General features: G+C 40.4%; 1 protein-coding gene across 1 annotated transcript; it reads left to right on the top strand.

Annotated features, from left to right (window-relative positions):
- Positions 1-1017: 1017 nt before the first annotated feature.
- On the top strand, positions 1018-22772 carry LOC113609292 (flavin containing dimethylaniline monoxygenase 2). The gene is given in 8 exon segments (XM_027086462.1): positions 1018-1200; positions 3220-3382; positions 12289-12431; positions 16479-16678; positions 18231-18586; positions 21596-21668; positions 22420-22753; positions 22755-22772. Coding segments are annotated over 8 exon segments (1413 nt in total). The 5' UTR covers positions 1018-1074.
- The last annotated feature ends 214 nt before the right edge of the window (positions 22773-22986 follow it).

The raw sequence follows: 22986 nt of genomic DNA, 5'->3' as shown, positions 1-22986 counted from the left end.
CAACTGATTTATTGCAGTGGTGGGATTAGAGTTGAATATTTACTTTCCTTTACTTACTATTCTGTGAAAGAGGCCATAATGCCATTTATATAAGATTAAGGAACTTATTTCAGTTAATTTATGAGTTCCTACAGCCTTTCCATTTCTTTATATCCTACCCCAGTACTGAGTCATAACAGCAACTACTGTGTGCCTGGAGTATGCTTAGTCTCTGCATATGCAGAAGCATCTATTGAGGAGTTCTTGGGCGACATTATGTAGATTTCTTATAAAACTTTCTTTGATAACATGCTGATTTCACAGACACTGAATCACCATACTTGGCTCTTGTGTGATTTAACATTAAATCATTACGCAGAGCACTTTTGCAGAGGGAATTATAAACTCAACCACGGCATGTGCTGCCTCCTGATTTACCAAAGCATACTCGATAACATTTAGAATCAAGTTTAAGATTTGATTGGCATTAATACTACTTACCTGTGTCACTTGAGGAAGGCTGATTCACATAAAGCATAAAATAAAGGCGGGGGAGGATTCAAATTAAGATGCAAAAACTTCCTACCCCCAAAAGTACTCATTTTAATTGAAATTCTCCATTGTAGTCTCTGACCAGTGTCCCAGGGTGTATTGGTTCCTAACGAGGTGGAGGATGGGTACGGCCTCCCCAGGGGGAATTTCAGAAGAGGGCTGGTTGTCACAATGATTGACATTAAACAGGTAGAGATCTGGGATGCTAAATATCCTGCAATGTGTCAGAAGAAGGACTGCCCCCACTCCCGATCCCACCAATGGCAATAGCCCCTCCAGTGAGCAACACTGGAAGGCCCCAGCCAGGTCATATCACATAGGATGATGAAGCACATATGCTGCACCTCATCAGGCAGACATTTCAGTCACACTACAGCAATGAAAGAGGTTCATGTCACGCAGGGGTTAGATTTGGAAGAAGAGTAGGAAACCAAGGGATTTTTTTTTTAATACAAGATTATCGCTCTTTTATTTCAATAGGAAAATAATGAAGATGGCCTAGCGAGTATCTATCAATCTGCCATCACCAACACCAGCAAAGAAATGTCCTGTTTCAGTGACCTTCCAATGCCTGAAGATCTTCCAAACTTCCTGCACAATTCTAAGTTCCTGGAATACTTCAGGATTTTTGTCAAAAAGTTTGATCTACTAAAATATATTCAGTTCCAGGTATTGTATTTTGGGGAAAGAATGGTTTTCTCTACATTAGCTCACATTTAAATAGAGAAGTTACTCTGATAATGAAAGAAATTGGGAATAAAACAAAACATTCTAATTCAATTATTTTCTGAAAAACAACAGCACAGTAGAAAACCCAAAAAGTAGTGTCATTACCCCTGATATTATAGATTATACACATTAACAGAAGAAAAAAATCTGTTAAAATTAATGACTTGAATGATTATATTGATGGTGAAACTGCATTTAATACCTATAACCACTGAGGACTCCTAGCCTCATTTCCTTTGAAAGGATATATGAAAAAAAATACCACATTGTTATTTCATTTTCTTACCGTCTCCATAAAAATGAAATTTCTTAAAAAAATGTACTAAATAAGCTCACAGCTCTCCATTCATCTCAGAAGCCTGTAGAAACCATTTTGGCTAATTTTTTGATGCATTCTTTAGCAACAAAAGAATAACCAGACCATTTTGAAATACAATTATAACTACCTTTCCTGTGTTTCCTTGAAAACAAATAATGAGATAAAAAAACAATATTCTCATTAAACATCCTGAATTTTTATCAGTAACATACACTCTGAAAACTAGTAAGTGTGCCTAGGAAATAAAATTTAAATTATAGCCTTGAATAAATAACTGTTAGTGGAACTTATTTTTTTTAACACAGCTCATTTTCTCAGTAACTTTAGTTTTCTTCCAGATTTGTAGCACATTAATTTGTAATCGTTGATTTGATAGACATCAATATATGTAAATACCATTAAAATATCACATTCTATCTAATGTAGTTTTTCCCCAGCTTCCGTTTCTCTTGTTTATGATTTTACTGAGGTTGTTTTCTGGAGGTTGGAGAGGGCTTAGGAAAACTCACTTCTGTTTATTGGCCTCTGAGTTAGTACAGCCAAAAGATGATGGAACTAACTCAAACTATAAAAGGAGGTGTCCTCACTGAGTTCTGTATTAATATGGTTACCTCCCAGGAGGGGAAAACCACCAGGTTGCCTGAGGAGGGGTGAACTGGCTCAGGTCAGTCACATTTCTAGTAACTTCCTCAGTGATACTGAAGGTTGGTCCTCAAACCACATTTTAAATAGCAAGAATCCACAGTACTTTAGAGAATATACTACCCGGAACTTCAAATCTGAATCTTTCAACGGAAAATGCCCACACATTTTATAGCCTTTTCATAAGCTTTATACTAATAGTCCATATACATTTTTTAATTGGAACAGCTTCAAACATTGCCAACCCAGCATTTTGAAAAATATATGAAAATTTGAAATGCATGTATAAGGGACTCAAACACTTGCCAACAAGAGGAGAAGCATGCCATTCCTCTAGAAGCGAGAAAAGCTTTGTTTCCTTTGACACTGCTTCTTAAATACAGCAGACACACATTTATGTACACTTTTAGAAATTCATAAACCTCCAGAGAGCAAAATGGCATTCTAAAAAATCATGAACTGATAAATTATTTCATCCAAATGAGATCATGAAGTGTATTGCTAGCATGATGTTTTAAAAATAATAAATATGAACTTACCATTCATGGAGTGATGTCACTGTGCCAGGCGCTATGCAAACGGCTTCACATGGAATATCTTCTCTAATAGAGAGTCTACACGGAGGTCAACACTTTTAAAGCTTCTTGATAAATACTGATTGTGTAATCACCTGAATGATGAACATGTATTTTGTATCTTGCCCAGACCCTGTCTTGCTTTCTCTGGGTCTCTCTCAAGTCCTTATTCAGTCCTTAACACTGGTAACCGCTGCTGAGCCAGGCTCCTCGCACAACGCACATCCTTGGTTGCACCTGCCGAGGAAGAAGCAGCAGGGCGCACTTAGCAGTCTTTGCCTTAAGTGGCTTGAAATGGATTCAGACGGGACCTAAATGGAATCAGACATTGCACTCTACCCATCTCCACTCCCAGGGCACTGGACAAGGCCCCTGTTATGCCAGAGTAATGCTCAATGATGCCTTCTCTGTGTTCGGTTCAAGACAACCGTCCTCAGTGTGAAAAAACGCCCGGATTTCTCAACCACTGGCCAATGGGTGGTTGTTACCAAGAGCAACGGCAAGGAGCAAAGTGCTGTCTTTGATGCAGTCATGGTCTGCAGTGGTCATCACATACTCCCTCACCTCCCACTGGAGTCATTTCCAGGTGAGGCCTGTGGGGATCCCCAGCTTTTGGGAGTAGGTGTCCAGGCACTTTATATTCAGGTTGGATTGTCAGGCAAAATTACCTAGCTACTGCAACAAGGCATAATATTAAGATCAGGATAGAGCTAGAAAGATGAGAGACTCCAAACACCATCTCTGATTCTGTTGAGCTCTTTGAGTCTTCATTATCAGCCAGCCTCCCTCAAAGTCACTAAATATTACTCAGTATTTCAGAGAATTCTCACCCAAATTGGTTCTCTGTTGGAGAGGTCCTTTCAGCCATGTGCTTACCTTGTCCTTTTTCTATCCTGCCAAACACCTGCGACTTTGCTACATCTTTGGAGACTTCCGCAGAGCCATGCCCACAGCCAGGGTTACTGGGGAGAGTTTCTGGAAATAAGTGCTGCTACAGGACAGTGATGTTTCAGGGAGCACAGGGGAAGATGGTACCTCCCAGGCCCTTCCCTCAGAGAGTGTATCTCCTTCCCACGGCCTTCACGAAAACATCTGATACGATGGTTCAGTCCAAACCCCACATTATTCAAACCACCTGAGGAGCTTTTAAAGTTCTAATGACCTTCAAAGATTCAATTGGTCTAGGGTAGGCCTCAGTCAATTAAGGGCTACTCAGGTGATTTCAATATTCAGCTGGGATTGAGGCTTACTGACCTAAGGCAGTGGCAATCTCAATCAGAATCACCTGGAGGGCTTTTAAAACCACAACTTGCTAGTCTCCACCCCTAGCATTTCCAACTCTTTAGGTCTAGTATGAGGCTGAGAATTTGCCTAACAAGTTCCCAGGTGATGCTGAAACTTCTGGCCAAGGGACCACACTTTGAGAACTAATGATCTAAAGGCTCTTTCAAGCAACCCACCATCAAACACAAATACTTTAACAAAGTCATGTTTCCTGGGAAAAGACAAAGAGATGCTTATCTTCAAAAAGGCTTGTCCAGTAAGTTGCTGATGGACGGCAAAGTGGAAACTATCCTTCACCTTATAATGTGCCTTGTTTTTAGCTTATTTTGGTTTTTGTTTGCTTTTGCAAAATAAGAATGATGAATGTTATTCTAATTATTACACAACTGCGATAATAGTACTTCATAATATGCTTAAGAAACATTTAAAAGAATATATGCTAGGGCTTCCCTGGTGGCGCAGTGGTTGAGAGTCCGCCTGCCGATGCACGGGACACAGGTTCGTGCCCCGGTCCGGGAAGATCCCACATGCCGCAGAGCAGCTGGGCCCGTGAGCCATGGCCGCTGAGCCTGCGCGTCCGGAGCCTGTGCTCCGCAACGGGAGAGGCCACAACAGTGAGAGGCCCGCATACGGCAAAAAAAAAAAAAAAAAAAGAATATATGCTATGTGATAAAAAAATATCATTGTACAGTCCAAAATAGGATAATGGGTAGCTGGAAACAAACACCTGACTCTGCTCTATTTATCAAAACCAATTGTTTTGGGACGAAGGGAAGATGGTGGAGGAGTAAGCCGCGGGGATCACCTTCCTCCCCACAATACACCAGAAATACATCTACAAGTGGAACAACTCCTACAGAACACCTATTGAACGCTGGCAGAAGACCTCAGACCTCCCAAAAAGGCAAGAAACTCCCCACGTACCTGGGTAGGACAAAAGAACAAAGAATAAACAGAGACAAAAGAATAGGGACGGGACCTGCACGTCTGGGAGGGAGCTGTGGAGGAGGAACGGTTTCCACACACTAGGAAGCCCTTTCACGGTTGGAGACTGCGGGTGCCGGAGGGGGGAAGCTTCGGAGCCGCGGAGGAGAGCACAGCAACAGGGGTGCGGAGGGAAAAGCGGAGAGATTCCCGCACAGAGGATCGGTGCCGAGCGGCACTCACCAGACCGAGAGGCTTGTCTGCTCACTCACCGGGGCGGGCGGGGCTGGGAGCTGAGGCTCGGGCTTCGGTCGGAGCGCCGGGAGAGGACTGGGGTTGGCGGCGTGAACACAGCCTGCAGAGGGCTAGTGCGCCACGGCTAGCCGGGAGGGAGTCCGGGGAAAAGTCTGGACCTGCCGAAGAGGCAAGAGACTTTTTCTTCCCTCTTTGTTTCCTGGTGCGCGAGGAGAGGCGATTAAGAGCGCTGCTTAAAGGAGCTCCAGAGACGGGCGCGAGCCGCGGCTAAAAGCGCGGACCCCAGAGACGGGCATGAGACGCTAAGGCTGCTGCTGCCGCCACCAAGAAGCCTGTGTGCCAGCACAGGTCACTATCCACAGCCCCCTTTCGGGGAGCCTGTGCAGCCCGCCACTGCCCGGGTCTCGGGATCTAGGGACAACTTCCCCGGAAGGACGCACAGCGCGCCTCAGACTGCTGCAACGTCATGGCGGCCTCTGCCGCCGCAGGCCCGCCCCGCACTCCGTGCCCCGCCCTCCCCCCCCCACCCCCGGCCTGAGTGAGCCAAAGCCAAGAACAGACGCCCTCTGGCGACTTACACACAGAGGCGCGGCCAAATCCAAAGCTAAACCCCGGCAGCTGTGCGAACAAACAAGAGAAAGGGAAATCTCTCCCAGCAGCATCAAAAGCAGCGGATTAAAGCTCCACAAACAACTTGATATACCCTGCATCTGTGGAATACATGAATAGACAACGAGTCATCCCAAATTGAGGAGGTGGGCTTCGAGAGCAAGATATATGATATTTTTCCCCTTTTCCTGTTTTTGTGAGTGTGTATGTGTATGCTTATGTGTGAGATTTTGTCTGTATAGCTTTGCTTCCACCATTGGTCTAGGGATCTATCCGTTTTTTCTTTTTATTTTTTTTGTAATAATTTTTTATTTTAATAACTTTATTATATTTTATCTTATTTTATTTTACTTTATCTTCTTTCTTTTCTTCCTTCCTTCCCTCCTTCCTTCCTTCCTTCCTCCCTCCCTCCTTTCTTTCCTTACTTCTTCCTTTCTTTCTTTCTTTTTCTTTCTTTCTACTTCTAATAATTCTTTCTTTCTACTTTTTCTGCCTTGTATTCTGAGCCGTGTGGATGAAAGGCTCTTGGTGCTGCAGCCAGGAGTCAGTGCTGTGCCTCCGAGGTGGGAGAGCCAACTTCAGGACACTGGTCTGCAAGAGACCTCCAAGCTCCACATAATATCAAACGGCGAAAATCTCCCAGAGATCTCCATCTCAACACCAGCACCCAGCTTCACTCAACGACCAGCAAGCTACAGTGCTGGACACCCTGTGCCAAACAACTAGCAAGACAGGAACGCAACGCCACCCATTAGCAGAGAGGCTGCCTAAAATAATAATAAGTCCACAGACACCCCAAAACACACCACCAGACGTGGACCTGCCCACCAGAAAGACAAGATCCAGCCTCATCCACCAGAACACAGGCACTAGTCCCCTCCACCAGGAAGCCTACACAACCCACTGAAACAACCTTAGCCACTGGGGACAGACACCAAAAACAACGGGAACTACGAACCTGCAGCCTACAAAAAGGAGACCCCAAGCCCAGTAAGATAAGCAAAATGAGAAGACAGAAAAACACACAGCAGATGAAGGAGCAAGATAAAAAACCCACCACACCTAACAAATGAAGAGGAAATAGGCAGTCTACCTGAAAAAGATTTCAGAATGATGATAGTAAAGATGATCCAAAATCTTGGAAATAGAATAGAGAAACTGCAAGGAACATTTAACAAGGACCTAGAAGAACTAAAGATGAAACAAACAACGATGAACAACACAATAAATGAAATTAAAAATACTCTAAATGGGATCAATAGCAGAATAACTGAGGCAGAAGAACGGATAACTGACCTGGATTTAAAATAGTGGAAATAACTACTGCAGAGCAGAATAAAGAAAAAAGAAGGAAAAGAACTGAGGACAGTCTCAGAGACCTCTGGGGCAACATTAAACACACCAACATTCAAATTATAGGGGTTCCAGAAGAAGAAGAGAAAAAGAAAGGGATGGAGAAAATATTTGAAGAGATTATAGTTGAAAACTTCCCTAATATGGGAAAGGAAATAGTTAATCAAGTCCAGGAAGCACAGAGAGTCCCATACAGGATAAATCCAAGGAGAAATACGCCAAGACACATATTAATCAAACTGTCAAAAATTAAATACAAAGAAAACATATTAAAAGCAGCAAGGGAAAAACAACAAATAACACACAAGGGAATCCCCATAAGGTTAACAGCTGATCTTTCAGCAGAAACCCTGCAAGCCAGAAGGGACTGGCAGGACATATTTAAAGTGATGAAGGAGAAAAACCTGCCACCAAGATTACTCTACCCAGCAAGGACTTCATTCAGATTTGATGGAGAAATTAAAACCTTTACAGACAAGCAAAAGCTGAGAGAGTTCAGCACCACCAAATCAGCTTTACAACAAATGCTAAAGGAATTTCTCTAGGCAAGAAACACAAGAGAAGGAAAAGACCTACAATAACAAACACAAAACAATTGAGAAAATGGGAATACGAACATACATATCGATAATTACCTTAAATGTAAATGGACTAAATGCTCCCACCAAAAGACACAGATTAGCTGAATGGATACAAAAACAAGACCCATATATATGCTGTCTACAAGAGACCCACTTCAGACCTAGAGACACATACTGACTGAAAGTGAGGGGATGGAAAAAGATATTCCATGCAAATGGAAATCAAAAGAAAGCTGAAGTAGCAATTCTCATATCAGACAAAATAAACTTTAAAATAAAGACTATTAGAAGAGACAAAGAAGGACACTACATAATGATCAAGGGATCAACCCAAGAAGAAGACATAACAATTGTAAATATTTATGCACCCAACATAGGAGCACCTCAATACATAAAGCAAAGACTAACAGCCATAAAAGGGGAAATTGACAGTAACACATTCATAGTAGGGGACTTTAACACCCCACGTTCACCAATGGACAGATCATCCAAAATGAAAATAAATAAGGAAACACAAGCTTTAAATGATACATTAAACAAGATGGACTTAATTGATATTTATAGGACATTCCATCCAAAAACAACAGAATACACATTTTTCTCAAGTGCTCATGGAACATTCTCCAGGATAGATCATATCTTGGGTCACAAATCAAGCCTTGGTAAATTTAAGAAAATTGAAATTGTATCAAGTATCTTTTCTGACCACAACGCTATGAGACTAGATATCAATTACAGGACAAAATCTGTAAAAAATACAAACACATGGAGGCTAAACAATACACTACTTAATAACGAAGTGATCACTGAAGAAATCAAAGAGGAAATCAAAAAATACCTAGAAACAAATGACGACCTAAAACCTATGGGATGCAGCAAAAGCAGTTCTAAGAGGGAAGTTTATAGCAATACAATCCTACCTTAAAAAACAGGAAACATCTCGAATAAACAACCTAAACTTCCACCTCAAGCAATTAGAGAAAGAAGAACAAAAAAAACCCAAAGTTAGCAGAAGGAAAGAAATCATAAAAATCAGATCACAAATAAATGAAAAAGAAATGAAGAAAACAATAGCAAAGATCAATAAAACTAAAAGCTCGTTCTTTGAGAAGATAAAAAAATTGATAAACCATTAGCCAGACTCATCAAGAAAAAAAGGGAGAAGACTCAAATCAATAGAATTAGAAATGAAAAAGGGGAAGTAACAACTGACACTGCAGAAATACAAAAGATCATGAGAGATTACTACAAGCAACTCTATGCCAATAAAATGGACAACCTGGAAGAAATGGACAAATTCTTAGAAATGTACAACTTGCCAAGACTGAATCAGGAAGAAATAGGAAATATGAACAGACCAATCACAAGCACTGAAATTCAGACTGAAATTAAAAATCTTCCAACAAACAAAAGCCCAGGACCAGATGGCTTCACAGGCGAATTCTATCAAACATTTAGAGAAGAGCTAACACCTATCCTTCTCAAACTCTTCCAAAATATAGCAGAGGGAGGAACACTCCCAAATTCCTTCCACGAGGCCACCATCACCTTGATACCAAAACCAGACAAGGATGTCACAAGAAAGAAAACTACAGGCCAATATCACTGATGAACACAGATGCAAAAATCCTCAACAAAATACTAGCAAACAGAATCCAACAGCACATTAAAAGGATCATACACCACGATCAAGTGGGGTTTATTCCAGGAATGCAAGGATTCTTCAATATACGCAAATCTATCAACGTGATACACCATATTAACAAATTGAAGGAGAAAAACCATATGATCATCTCAATAGATGCAGAGAAAGCTTTCGACAAAATTCAACACCCATTTATGATAAAAACCCTGCAGAAAGTAGGCATAGGGGGAACTTTCCTCAACATAATAAAGGCCATATATGACAAGCCCACAGCAAACATCATCCTCAATGGTGAAAAACTGAAAGCATTTCCACTAAGATCAGGAACAAGACAAGGTTGCCCACTCTCACCACTCTTATTCAACATAGTTTTGGAAGTTTTAGCCACAGCAATCAGAGAAGAAAAGGAAATAAAAGGAATCCAAATCGGAAAAGAAGAAGTAAAGCTGTCACTGTTTGCAGATGACATGATACTCTACATAGAGAATCCTAAAGATGCTACCAGAAAACTACTAGAGCTAATCAATGAATTTGGTAAAGTAGCAGGATACAAAATTAATGCACAGAAATCTCTGGCATTCCTATATACTAATGATGAAAAATCTGAAAGTGAAATCAAGAATACACTCCCATTTACCACTGCAACAAAAAGAATAAAATATCTAGGAATAAACCTACCTAAGGAGACAAAAGACCTGTATGCAGAAAATTGTAAGACACTGATGAAAGAAATTAAAGATGATACAAGCAGATGGAGAGATATACCATGTTCTTGGATTGGAAGAATCAACATTGTGAAAATGACTCTACTACCCAAAGCAATCTACAGATTCAATGCAATCCCTATCAAACTACCACCGGCATTTTTCACAGAACTAGAACAAAAAATTTCGCAATTTGTATGGAAACACAAAAGACCCCGAATAGCCAAAGCAATCTTGAGAACGAAAAATGGAGCTGGAGGAATCAGGCTCCCTGACTTCAGACTATACTACAAAGCTACAGTAGTCAAGGCAGTATGGTACTGGCACAAAAACAGAAAGATAGATCAATGGAACAGGATAGAAAGCCCAGAGATAAACTCACGCACATACGGTCACCTTATCTTTGATAAAGGAGGCAGGAATGTATAGTGGAGAAAGAACAGCCTCTTCAATAAGTGGTGCTGGGAAAACTGGACAGGTACATGTAAAAGTATGAGATTAGAACACTCCCTAACACCATACACAAAAATAAGCTCAAAATGGGTTAAAGACCTAAATGTAAGGCCAGAAACTACCAAACTCTTAGAGGAAAACATAGGCAGAACACTCCATGACATAAATCACAGCAAGATCCTTTTTGACCCACCTCCTAGAGAAATGGAAATAAAAACAAAAATAAACAAATGGGACCTAATGAAACTTCAAAGCTTTTGCACAGCAAAGGAAACCATAAACAAGACCAAAAGACAACCCCAGAATGGGAGAAAATATTTGCAAATGAAGCAACTGACAAAGGATTAATCTCCAAAATTTATAAGCAGCTCATGCAGCTCAATAACAAAAAAAGAAACAACCCAATCCAAAAATGGGCAGAAGACCTAAATAGACATTTCTTCAAAGAAGATATACACACTGCCAACAAACACATGAAAGAATGCTCAACATTATTAATCATTAGAGAAATGCAAATCAAAACTACAACGAGAAATCATCTCACAGCAGTCAGAATGGCCATCTTCAAAAAATCTAGAAACAATAATTGCTGTAGAGGGTGTGGAGAAAAGGGAACACTCTTGCATTGCTCGTGGGAATGTAAATTGGTACAGCCACTATGGAGAAGAGTAAGGAAGTTCCTTAAAAAACTACAAATAGAACTACCATATGACCCAGCAATCCCACTACTGGGCATATACCCTGAGAAAACCATAATTCAAAAACAGTCATGTACCAAAATGTTCATTGCAGCTCTATTTACAATAGCCTGGAGATGGAAACAACCTAAGTGTCCATCATCAGATGAATGGATAAAGAAGATGTGGCACATATATACAATGGAATATTACTCAGCCATAAAAAGAAACGAAATTGAGCTATTTGTAATGAGGTGGATAGACCTAGAGTCTGTCATACAGAATGAAGTAAGTCAGAAAGAGTAAGACAAATACTGTATGCTAACACATATATATGGAATTTAAGAAAAAAAAAAGTCATGAGGAACCTAGGGGTAAGACAGAAATAAAGACACAGACCTACTAGAGAATGGACTTGAGGCTATGGGGAGGTGGAAGGGTAAGCTGTGACAAAGTGAGAGAGAGGCATGGACATATATACACTATCAAATGTAAGGTAGATAGCAAGTGGGAAGCAGGCGCATAGCACAGGGAGATCAGCTCGGTGCTTTGTGACCGCCTGGAGGGGTGGGATAGGGAGGGTGGGAGGGAGGGAGACGCAAGAGGGAAGAGATATGGGAACATATGTATATGTATAACTGATTCACTTTGTTATAAAGCAGAAACTAACACACCATTGTAAAGCAATTATACTCTAATAAAGATAAAAAAAACAAACTATAAAGATGTCTTTGCTGCTAAAATAAAAAAAAAATTGTTTGTTCTCTAATAAATATCTAAGCTGCAGCCTCTGAAATCAACTCTTTTGGTCCTGTACCATATGCTTAACCTAACATTTCTTATGTGATTCATACTTTGAGTTTGCCAGTTGGCCTTGATAATGTAACATACCTAAGAGGGGAAGAGACAAAACAAATGATTTTCCCCGGAAAGGAAAAGCTGATGGTGTAGTTTTATTGAACGTAACTTGACATAGTTCATGGATTTCTCTTTTCTTCCCCCTAAAGGTATTCAGAAGTTCAAAGGCCAGTATTTCCATAGCCACCAATACAAGCACCCAGAGGGATTTGAAAGAAAACGCATTTTGGTGATTGGAATAGGAAACTCAGCCTCAGATATTGCAGTTGAGTTGAGTAAGAAGGCTGCTCAGGTAAGATGTTCCCTGATTACCTTGTACGGTGGAGGAGAGGAAAATCCCAGCCATGTAACTAAGGCTCCATTACTCATTAATTGATTTGTTGTTTGGTTGCCCAGTGTGGTATCATAGAAAATCTGGAAACCAAGAAGTCAGAGTTTATCTCCCACCTTTGCCACTAATCAGCCTTGTAACCTAGAGGCAGTCATTTTACTTCTGTGGGCTATGGTTCCCTCACGTAAGTTTGCATCAGATGACTTTCGGCACAGGAGGCCTTGTTTCTACCCAGGGGGCTTTATGAGTTGACCTGTTCATCTTTGGAGGAGTGCCTTTTAGAAATTTAGTGCATATTTGAATTCTATTTGAAATGTAAATAATCCTTAGCTTCCAAGAATCATTAAGGGAAAGATTAAACAGACAGACTCCCAACCATAATCACAGATATTTAGGTGCTCCCTGAGGCCTTCCAACCACTGTTATCTTTGCACCTGCTCAGGAATGACACAGCTTAGCTTCCAGAGTCAAACATTACAAGGTACAGATAATGCTGACAGAGGTGGTTGGGAATAGCAGAAAATAAAATCCTTTTACAAGGACAGAGCTAGGCAAAAATGGGAAAATAGCTAAGGTTCCTCTCCCCAAAGCATCCCCTCTCAACAGGGCCCTATCACTATGATGTAGCCCAGCATCTTCTGGCTACACAGGAGTTGCAGTAGCCATGTCTACAACCAGCAAAACTGTCCAGTCCTGAGACTCACACTGTCAGGGCTCAAGATGCCCAGTAGCAAATGTGATAAAAGAACATAGTGCCTCCCCAGCAGGTTGATGAAGGGGTTCCACTGGGACCTGTCAGAATTACCACCCTGGGGATGAGCAGGTCACTAACACCAGAAGGAGATTTACTAGACCCAGGAGGTCCTCACCATTTTTGTGAAAAGAAACCACTTTTCACTTTTCAAAGCTTTTAAGACCTCAGTGTGAGGTGGCTGGACCTAGAGTTGTCATACAGAGTAAAGTAAGTCAGAAAGAGAAAAACAAATACCGTATGCTAACACATATATATAGAATCTAAAAAAAAAAAGTGGTTCTGAAGAACCTAGGGGCAGGAGACAGGAATAAAAGATGCAGACATAGAGAATGGACTTGAGGACACGGGGAGTGGGAAGGGTAAGCTGGGACAAAGTGAGAGAGTGGCATGGACATATATACACTACCAAATATAAAACAGACAGCTAGTGGGAAGCAGCTGCATAGCACAGGGAGATCAGCTCAGTGCTTTGTGACCACCTAGAGGGGTGGGTTAGGGAGGGTGAGAGGGAGACACAAGAGGGAGAAGATACAGGGATATATGTATATGTATAGCTGATTCACTTTGTTATACAGCAGAAACTAACGCAACATTGTAAAGCAATTATACTCCAATAAAGATGTTAAAAAAAAAAAAAAAGACCTCAGTGTGAGGAACAAGTGAGGAGGCAGTAACTGTAAGTCTTGGAGAAGAGCCAACTCAGGTAGGGAGGCAAAAGGTCCAGTCTCTTTCCTGTTGGGAATGCCTGCCAAGCTTGAGGAAGGGAGTATGATAAAAGGAACTGACTTAGCTGTCAACCAAGGAAAGCTCCGTACTAGACCACTACATGTTACAGGTCAGTGATTTGGACTTAGAACAGATGATCCAAAGATATCAAATCTTAGATTGCAAGAGTCTATTTCCTTATATGGGCCTTGCCATGTAAAAGCCTGTCAGTCATGCCAGATTCAATATTAAGAAACCACCTTTGCTATATTTGTGTGCCTTTCACCTCATTAATCTTTAAATAGGATGTCTCTTCAATATTTATTGGATTAATAACATAATTGATAATTATGATAAAATGTCTTACACAGAGTAATGCACTCTCAACCCTTCTGTGAGAAGAGATACATAGGAGCTACGTATGTAAGGGATAGAACCAGGTGCATCTGCAAAGCTTAAAATTATAGCCTAAACTCACCTTAGTCCTGAGTGTGCCCTGCTTCTGTTAAAGGAGGTTCACGTTCACAAGTATATGGCATGCTCTACCACAGCCCAAATGCATTGCTCAAAATACTATGGGATGGTGCTGAGCCATCCACACACTTTCTCACCAAAAACCAGATCTCTGACCCTTGGCCTGCAGTATGCATCTCAGGGAAAGAAGCCTGATCCTAAATCCTGAGACATATCACACTGTTGCAGCTAGTACAGCTAGCCAGATTAGACTCGCTGTAAAGATGGTGACAGCAGAAAGAGAATAAATAAAATAGGCAGAGCTTTCAATATGAAACATGGATTGATCCTAAGGAAGAACGGCAGACAATAAGTAATGGAAAGAGACATTCATGGAAATATTTGAAGTATATTATCTAATACCTAACCAAAGTAGTGCCAAGTCAACAAAAGGGAAACAGCAGGAGAAAATCAGGATATAAGGGTATTACCACTCACAGACCAACAATTCAACACCATTATACCATTTTATGTAAGTGCTACTTCACAAGATAAGGAGTTGAGGCCCCAGCAAAACTTGTCTCCAAATTCTGGCTCACTCCAGATATGTGGCACTATATGAAACTCCTCTCCTCCAGGCTAACTTTACAAAATAATAATACCTAGCAGTACTTATCACTTGCCAGGCAATATTTCCAGTACTTTACATATATTATCTCATTTAATCTGCACAATAATTCTATGAAGCAGGTACTATTTTAAAGAGAGACAGAAATGGAGGCACAGAGAGGTTGAAGTAACTCACCCAAGGCAACACAGCTTGTAAGTAGTGGGGCTGAGAGTCAAACCCAGGCAGTCTGGATCCAGAGTCCTAGATCTAGAATCCATGATCTTAAACTCCTAAGTGAATCAGTTTCCTTGTAAGTGAATCTTATGTGTTTATCAAGGACAGCCTTGTATAGCAGAACTCATAGAGTTCTGGCATGTAAAAGTACTGGCATATAAAATTTTAAGACGCAAGTCAAATATGCATTTGGTCAATGGCGGAGTAACAGTAAACAAAGTAAAATATATATTTGAAAAGAGATATAAATGCACACCTTGAAAACTAGGGAAATGTAAGTATACAAGGTAAAGAATACATCTGACATATACACACTACTATATATAAAATAGGTAATCAACAAGGAACTACTGTATAGCACAGGGAACTAACTCCACTCAATACTCTGTAATAACCTATATGGAAAAAGAATCTGAAAAAGAATATATATATATGTATAACTGATTACCTCCTATATTAACTTCCATGTAAAGTAATATCTATGAGTAGTAAATGTTAGATTTTTAAACTCTGAATTTTTAAAATAAAATCAAAGTTAAAAATCTGGTAACTCAATCAAGATCTAGAAACTGATGGAAGGAATCATAACATATATGCTTTTAGAATTTATGCAGTAGCTAATAAAATAATGCTACATTTTAAAAAAAAAAGAGTACATATGAGAGGGAATTCAGAAGTGCACTTGAAGAGAATGGAAATCACAGTATAAGTTCAGAATTTTTAACTTTTAAAATATGTAACAATGTTCTTTCAAGTATGGGAAGAAGCTGATTTCCCTTGTTATTCCCTCTCTGGAGAGATACAGATCCATATATTTGTGCCTATCTAGACATTAGGCTGTAATCATACATTTTCTAGGATTATAATTGTATACCTTCCCTATAAAAACAACTTGTGGTGGATGGAAAAGGTAAGAGGAGGGAAGGAGCATTGAACCACAACTTCAGACATGGCAAAAATTTGTGGGTTTTATGATTGGTTTAGCCCAAAGATTTTCTCATATTTCCATGAAGTTCTCAAGACTATGGTAGTCTTCCTCTATCAGCATAAGTACTACTGGTTCCCACTTGTATGATAAAGCTGCCCCAGAGCAGTGAAAACTGGAAGGTACTTCACTTTGAGGTCAATCATCTTTAAAACAAAGCATTTCAGCAAATTCTGGAGCCATACATGTGATGTATTATCTACACAGTGGGTTCCTCCCAAAAGAGATGATGCCCTAGTTTGAACTGCATCCTTTTTTGCTCACCAGGTGTTTGTCAGCACCAGACACGGTTCCTGGGTCATAGGCCGTATCTCTGAAGATGGCTATCCCTGGAACATGGTGTTCCACACCCATTTTAGCTCCATGCTCCAAAATGTCCTGCCACAAAGAGTTGTAAAATGGGTGATGGAACAACAGATGAATCGGTGATTCAACCATGAAAATTATGGCCTTATGCCTCAAAACAAGTAGAGTTACTTTGCTTTTTTATGGTATACTCATTGGTAATCAAGGATGTCAGAGGGGTTTCTTTTTGCAAAGAGCTAAATTGCTAACATGGAAGTTCAAACTACAACCTAACAATATGGGTATCATGTAGCTCCTGGATTTTGAATTCCAAATTTGTTCTGTATGCCTTTTAAAAAGTAAATATTTAAGAAGATGAAGTATAAATATTATGAGCTGCTCCAGAAAGTAGAACTAGGATCATGGGAAGGACTTCCTAATACCCAGAGCTGTCCAACATTGGAAAAGGCTGTTTTAAGAGACTGTGACCTTCCTTTCAGAGGGTGGGTGGGAAAACTGATCCAAATTCTACATCTGTTAATTCATACTTTGCTAACTCTGTACACCACAAGGGTTCTTCCTGTGGGTAGCTTTTGAGAACATACTCACTGCCTGTTAATCTGTTATACATCACTGATCTTATAAACACAAGAAAAAATTTGGATGTTTATTTTTCTTTATTTGATAACAGGCTCCTTCCCTTAAAAAAAAAAAAACAGAAGAGGTTTGCAATCTTTCAACAAATGCAACGTGGCTGCTATCTTCTGAGATCTGATACATGTACCATGTATCCTTATTTTTTTAACAAAATGGTTCTCAAATCTACAAAAAAGGAAATTCCAGAAATACAGCCAGACTTTGCTCCACTATTCATGCTATCACATACATACAGAGACTCCATGTATATTTGGGATCAAGAAATATCCCCAAACTTGATTCTATGCATTAATTTTCACACTAATCCCTTAATAAGTTTCAAAACTAATGGGAATTTAACAAAGCTTTCCTTACTTACTTATGATCAGATAGAAATTAAATGGAACATCAAGATAATTAAAGGTAGATAACATAAAACAACAGAAATTATCAATGGGATAATAACAACTGGAATGCTCAGGAATTGACCACAGGCACTGGCATTTTGTCTAAGCCCTTAGGAATGCCTCCTTTTTTGAAATGTGTTTTGCCCACATCATCTAAATGTTTTTCCTTATTTGTTGAGGGAAGAGATATGCGACATGAGAATAAAGTCAGAGAGTAAGGCTTGGGGTAGCCCAACTAGTCAAGTTAGAAAGTTTTATGGATATTTGAAAAACCTCTTTATTCCCAGAGCCAAGCCCATAAAATATCAAGAGAGTTCAAAACCCCTCATTAAATACTCTTTCTGGGGCTTCCCTGGTGGTACAGTGGTTAAGAATCCGCCTGCCAATGCAAGGGACACGGGTTCGAGCCCTGGCCCGGGAAGATCCCACATGCCGCGGAGCAACTCAGCCCATGCGCCACAACTACTGAAGCCTGTGCACCTAGAGCCCATGCTCTGCAACAAGAGAAGCCACACCAATGAGAAGCCTGCACACTGCAACGAAGAGAAGCCCCAGCTCACCGCAACTAGAGAAGGCCCACGCACAGCAACAGAGACCCAACACAGCCAAAAATTAAAATTAAAATAAAATAAATAAAAAATTAAGAAAAAAGAAAAGAAATACTCTTTCTGTTTTCTTCTGCATGTTTCAGATACCTTATGAAATAGCCAATACTAAGTGATGATCTTCCAAGTCATATACTCTATGGCGCCATCAAGGTGAAATCAAGAGTGAAAGAGCTCACAGAAACTTCTGCCATCTTTGAGGATGGAACAGTGGAGGAGGACATTGATGTCATTGTCTTTGCAATAGGATATACTTTCTCTTTTCCTTTCCTTGAAGATCCACTTGTTAAAGTAGAGAATAATATGGTCTTGCTGTACAAATACATGTTCCCTCCTCACCTGGAGAAGTCAACCCTTGCACGCATTGGTCTTATCCAGCCTCTAGGTTCAATTTTCCCAACTGTTGAACTTCAAGCTCGTTGGGTAACAAGCGTTTTCAAAGGTAAGTGAGTGGGCAAGTGAATGGCTGAGTGTTTCACACCTGGTGGATTTTGCTAAATAACAAGTTTAGAAAAGGAGGTTGCCAACAAGAAGGTTGCCAACCTTGGCTGCTCTCACAAAACTGACATCCTAAAAAGTTAGAAAATTCACAAAATAACCAATACTGGGATACGATAATAATAAATATCTGCAATCATTCCTTTAAAATATTAGAAAATTCAGAGAATTTCAGTTGGCATAATGTTAAGTAAATATTATTTTTTCTTGGACTAATGAGAGAACAGAAGGAAGGAAGACATCTATGACTCCTAGTTTTACCTATAATATGTTTATAAATTCCTCAGAATATGTGCAAATCAAGAGACCTAGGGCCTACTCCATACTTAACTCCAAATTAACTCTTAATACCTAAGCAGCTCAACCTCACAGATCCCTACAAAGCTATAAAATTATTAAAATATTTCTCTCTGACCATTGTGTAGCACTTTGTACTTCTCAGAAGGCTGTTACTATCTCCCTGATCCAGGGCTCAATTCAGCTCAACAAAATCTTATTGAATACTTAGCCCTGTGCTGGAACTTGGTAGGATACAGAGAAATTTAAATGGGTCATTTTAAGATAATAAGACATGTGCTTTGTCAGAGGACTGCATGGAGTGTCTGGAAAAAGAGAAAGGGTGCTTAGCGACAGCAGAGTTTGGATAAAGGAAGGGCATGTGGTCAAGGAAAACTCCCTAGATAACTGGGTTTCCCAGGTGCAGAAAAGGGAATCAGAGCACAGAGGTGTGATGCAGATGAGGAATTATTACAAGATACTTGACATTCCTAGAACATGAGGTGTGAGGCAGAGAGGGGTGAGAGATTATTCTTAGAGAGGAAGGGACCAAGACACAGGATCCTTTTAAGACATGCTAAGGAGCTTGAATATAAAATGTATATCAGCTCTTCCCAACATCATTAATCATTAGAGAAATGCAAATCAAAACTACAATGAGATATCATCTCACACCAGTCAGAATGGCCATCATCAAAAAATCTAGAAACAATAAATGCTGGAGAGGGTGTGGAGAAAAGGGAACACTCTTGCACTGCTGGTGGGAATGTGAATTGGTTCAGCCACTATGGAGAACAGTATGGAGGTTCCTTAAAAAACTACAAATAGAACTACCATATGACCCAGCAATCCCACTACTGGGCATATACCCTGAGAAAACCATAATTCAAAAACAGTCATGTACCAAAATGTTCATTGCAGCTCTATTTACAATAGCCCAGAGATGGAAACAACCTAAGTGCCCGTCATCGGATGAATGGATAAAGAAGATGTGGCACATATATACAATGGAATATTACTCAGCCATAAAAAGAAACGAAATTGAGCTATTTGTAATGAGGTGGATAGACCTAGAGTCTGTCATACAGAGTGAAGTAAGTCAGAAAGAAAAAGACAAATACCGTATGCTAACACATATATATGGAATTTAAGAAAAAAATGTCATGAAGAACCTAGGGGTAAAGCAGGAATAAAGACGCAGACCTCTTAGAGAACGGACTTGAGGTTATGGGGAGGGGGAAGGGTGAGCTGTGACAGGGCGAGAGAGAGTCATGGGCATATACACACTAACAAACGCAGTAAGGTAGATAGCTAGTGGGAAGCAGCCGCATGGCACAGGGCTATTGGCTCGGTGCTTTGTGACAGCCTGGAGGGGTGGGATGGGGAGGGTGGGAGGGAGGGAGACGCAACAGGGAAGACATATGGGAACATATGTTTATGTATGACTGATTCACTTTGTTATAAAGCAGAAACTAACACACCATTGTAAAGCAATTATACCCCAAAAAAGATGTTAAAAAAAAAAAAAAAAAAAACCATCTGAGGGACTCTTAGGGACCCTGATTACGTCTGGCCTGAGGACCTAGTGTCTCCATTTAAGAAAGCTCTTCTGCCAGAAGACCCAATGAAAGGTTAAGCAAGGACCAGACATTATCAGATTTTCACTTTTGATAGATTATTTCAACATTAGTGTGAAAGACAGATTTGAAAGGCGAAAGGAATAGAGTCTCAGAGACCAGTGAGAAGGCTACTGTAATTGTCTATACTAAAATGTGATACAACCTCAGCCAGGTAAAGAGACAAAGTGGAGAAGAGAGCTAGTTAAGAATCAAACCAGCGGGACGTAATGCTTGGCTCCACGTAGAAAAATTCGAGGAAAAGAGCAGAATCAAGGGTGACTTGATCAAGGCAGACCTCAGGTGGTGGAAACTGGGTGGGGAGCAATGCTGGGGCTAGAGGGAGCGTGTGGAAGAGGATGCAAGTTTGAGCAGCAGGACTTCAGTGATGAGCTCAGTTTTGGACTCATTGAACCTGAGATGTCTGATGACTAGCCATATCCAGGGAAGCTCACCGTTCTTCAGCATGTCTGAAGTTCCAGGGACACCTGTGACAGGGGACGGAATCACAAGCACACAGTGATAACTGACATCAATCCTTCTCTCTCCCCACTGCCCTACCTCAGTTTGTGCCACCCCTTCCCTCACGTGGTTTTCTTCAACAGCCTCTTAACTTGTCTTGCTGCCTTTAAACTGACCTGCCGGGAGCCCATTTCCCAAAATTCAGCACCTCAAAGAATCTTTCCAAAAGGCGAATCTCATCTTGTCCCCCACGGCTTCCCACCACTTTCAGAATGGAGCTCAAGCCATCTGGCACGGCTTCCCAACTTCTCAGGCTCACCTTCCCTCTCCACCTTCTTCTCTAACCCCCGACTCCCACCCCAGAGTCCACGCTGTAGCCTGGTGATCCCTGGGCAACATTACATAGAACTCAATGCAGGTGGCGCACCCTGGAGTTCAACAACACAGCAGTGCTGACTGGTATCTCATGGGTAAATGGCCAAAATTTAATTGTAGGAATCAACTGATTGTAGGAATCAGTTGATTGTAGAAATCAATCATCTAGATAAAGCAATGAAATTGAATCAAACCCACTACTCAACCAACCTTTTATTTTCTAGGCTTGTGTACTTTGCCCTCGGAGAGAACTATGATGGCAGACATTATCAAGAGGAATAAAAAAAGAATTGACTTGTAAGAATTTTTTAAAATTCTTTACATGGAACAGTCTTTCTCCAAGTATAGTGATCTAACTACTCACAAGAACCACCTAGCTGCTTCTAAAAAAGCAAATTCTTATACATACTACTTTAAGATCCAACTACTTAAAAATAGTAATTTCACCAAACAAGAACATTTATCCTTGACCTAAATTTATTTGTTTTATATATTGCCCATGTTAGATTCTGTATCCTCTCACACTCTGTGGTAAAGAGGAAGTGGGATGGGGGCAGTGGTGGTGACAGTAGCCTAAGTATCTCTGGAAAGTTAGCTGGAGGAACTCCCATCAAAGCAAATCAGAAAGGAGTTGGTGTGAAGTGAAGGTCAAGGATTTACATTTTGTGATGAAGTGGAATGGAGTTCAATAGAGATCAAGTACATTGGAAAGTAGACTTGGGGGCCTTATAGTGTAGAGGTTATCTCACATTCAAATTCTAATTCATCTACTATATGCCAGTCAGAGTGCAAGGTACTTTAATAATTCAACAAGCAAATATTGTGTCTCTTCTGGGCAAAACACTGAGCTATGCTTTCATCTGTGTTATCTTGTGAATCTTTGCAGCAATCCTGACTAGTTTTACTTGCCAGGAGACTTGGAGAGTTATTCAAAACTCATTTATTCATTCATTCATTACTTCATTCTTTCAATAGCTAATGAATACCTAATGTTCTTATATAACTTAGAACATTTTGTGAATCTGTCCTTTATTCTTTCTTCATTAAGGTTTGGAGAGAGCAACAACCAGATACTGCAGACCAGTTACATCGACTACTTGGACGAGCTCGCCTTAGAGATAGGTGCAAAGCCAGACCTCCTCTCTCTCTTGCTAAAAGAGCCTAAACTGGCTATGAAACTTTATTTTGGGCCCTGCAACTCCTATCAGTATCGCCTGGTTGGACCTGGGCAATGGAATGGAACCAGGAGTGCCATCTTCACCCAGAAACAAAGGATATTGAAGCCTTTAAAGACACGGGCTCTAAAAACTTCATCTAATTTCCCAGTTTCCTTCCTGTTGAAAATCCTCGGGCTTCTTGCTGTTGTGGTGGCCTTTTTTTTCCCAACTTCAGTGGTTCTAATATGTCAGCATGATGCTTTTGGCTTTCATGTCAGTCAGTACCTCTTAAAGAGAAAAAAATAAGACTAAGAGAAAAAATATTAAATCTAAAGTCTAAATTTTAGAGTTGAGGAAAACAGAGTGAGAGAGGTAATTGTGGACAGTTAGCAGACTTAGGTCTATGTGTAAAACTGAAGTTGTGTCATGAAATTTCTTTGCCATTTCTACCCTTCCCT

This window comes from Aethalodelphis obliquidens, unplaced genomic scaffold, assembly GCF_003676395.1.
Source record: "Aethalodelphis obliquidens isolate GAN/ISIS:26980383/991018 unplaced genomic scaffold, ASM367639v1 scaffold55, whole genome shotgun sequence".
Lineage (NCBI taxonomy): Eukaryota > Metazoa > Chordata > Mammalia > Artiodactyla > Delphinidae > Aethalodelphis > Aethalodelphis obliquidens.
This window is presented reverse-complemented; position numbering and strand designations above follow the sequence as displayed.